Here is a 1,097-nt window from a genome sequence, read left to right as displayed (position 1 = left end):
ATTGTTAGCACCCATCTATATGCATTTATGTATTATTGCTGGCATGTTCATTGTTTATTTTCCACGTTGATGTTATCTAGGCGCATCGGTTTTTTCAGTCCTGCACATCATAGAAAAAGGAATGAACATGGGGAACTTTGCATGCATAGCACAATCGATCGTTCTCTGTCATTGTTTCATTTGAAATAGACAATTTTATTTCATTGTGTTATGCGATGTTTAAATTATGAGTTTAGTAATATATTAATTTTGCTAGTTGATTCTTTTCAAGAATAACAATGTGCTAGCAAGTACAAATATGGCATGCGTGGATCAAGAATAAAATATATTCATGTGTTTGTAATTCATTTAGGTGATCATGGAGCTCAAGGCCAAAGGATCCACCTCTATCAAGGCACTACTTGTAGAGGACATTGGAGTTTGTAGGTTGGTCCTCTCAAAAATTCTGCTCAGACTTCACTGTGAGGTTACTCTAGCCATGAATGGGAAGGAAGCTGTTGATTTGTTCCTTGCGGGGAAAAAGTTTGACATTGTTTTGTTCGATAAGAATATGCCCATCATGACTGGTCCAGAGGTACTTAATTCTATATCATTGTATATGCAAGTATTTGGCATGTATATATATATATATATATATATATATATATATATATATATAATCCTCCTATTTACAAAAAAGACAATATAATATTTATATTGCTCGACAGGCAATTGTGAAGATCCGTGCTATGGGGGAAACTGATGTGAAGATGGTTGGGGTTTCTGCCGATGACCATGCCATGGAGGCGTTCATGAGTGCTGGTGCTGATTTATTTGTGCCCAAACCAATGAGGATGGAGGCTCTTGGCCCTATCATTCAGAAGGTCATCAAGAAGAAGAAGAATGACATGGTCTAGCGCAATTCATCTTGCTTAAGTGGTGGAGGAAATAATAATGTATAACTTTTCGATCTATGTTTGCTTCAGTCTCCGTTGTTGTGTTGCTTGTTCAAATGTATCATTTGATTTCGAGAACTTCGTGTTAATGGCAAGACATCATTATCCATAATAATAAGGTGCCTATGATATATTGGATCGATATGAGCTATAGGTCTTTCT

The 1,097-nt window shown here is 36.2% G+C and overlaps 1 protein-coding gene across 1 annotated transcript; it reads left to right on the top strand.

Moving 5' to 3' along the window:
• The first annotated feature begins 358 nt into the window (after nt 1–358).
• LOC123184524 (two-component response regulator ORR42-like) lies at nt 359–896 on the top strand. The gene is made up of 2 exons (XM_044596621.1): nt 359–574; nt 708–896. Exons 1-2 carry the CDS (start codon nt 359–361, stop codon nt 894–896), a joined length of 405 nt encoding a protein of 134 aa, XP_044452556.1.
• Nucleotides 897–1,097: the final 201 nt, after the last annotated feature.

This window comes from Triticum aestivum, chromosome 2A, assembly GCF_018294505.1.
Source record: "Triticum aestivum cultivar Chinese Spring chromosome 2A, IWGSC CS RefSeq v2.1, whole genome shotgun sequence".
Taxonomy (NCBI): domain Eukaryota; kingdom Viridiplantae; phylum Streptophyta; class Magnoliopsida; order Poales; family Poaceae; genus Triticum; species Triticum aestivum.
The sequence above is the reverse complement of the archived record's forward strand: the minus strand, read 5'-3'. Positions and strand labels throughout refer to the sequence as shown.

Excerpts from the sequence above, each read along its gene's own strand:
- LOC123184524 (XM_044596621.1), top strand. The coding sequence starts at position 359 with ATGGAGCTCAAGGCCAAAGGATCCACCTCTATCAAGGCACTACTTGTA. Across the intron at positions 575-707 it reads CCATCATGACTGGTCCAGAG|GCAATTGTGAAGATCCGTGC; the intron begins GTACTTAATTCT and ends ATTGCTCGACAG.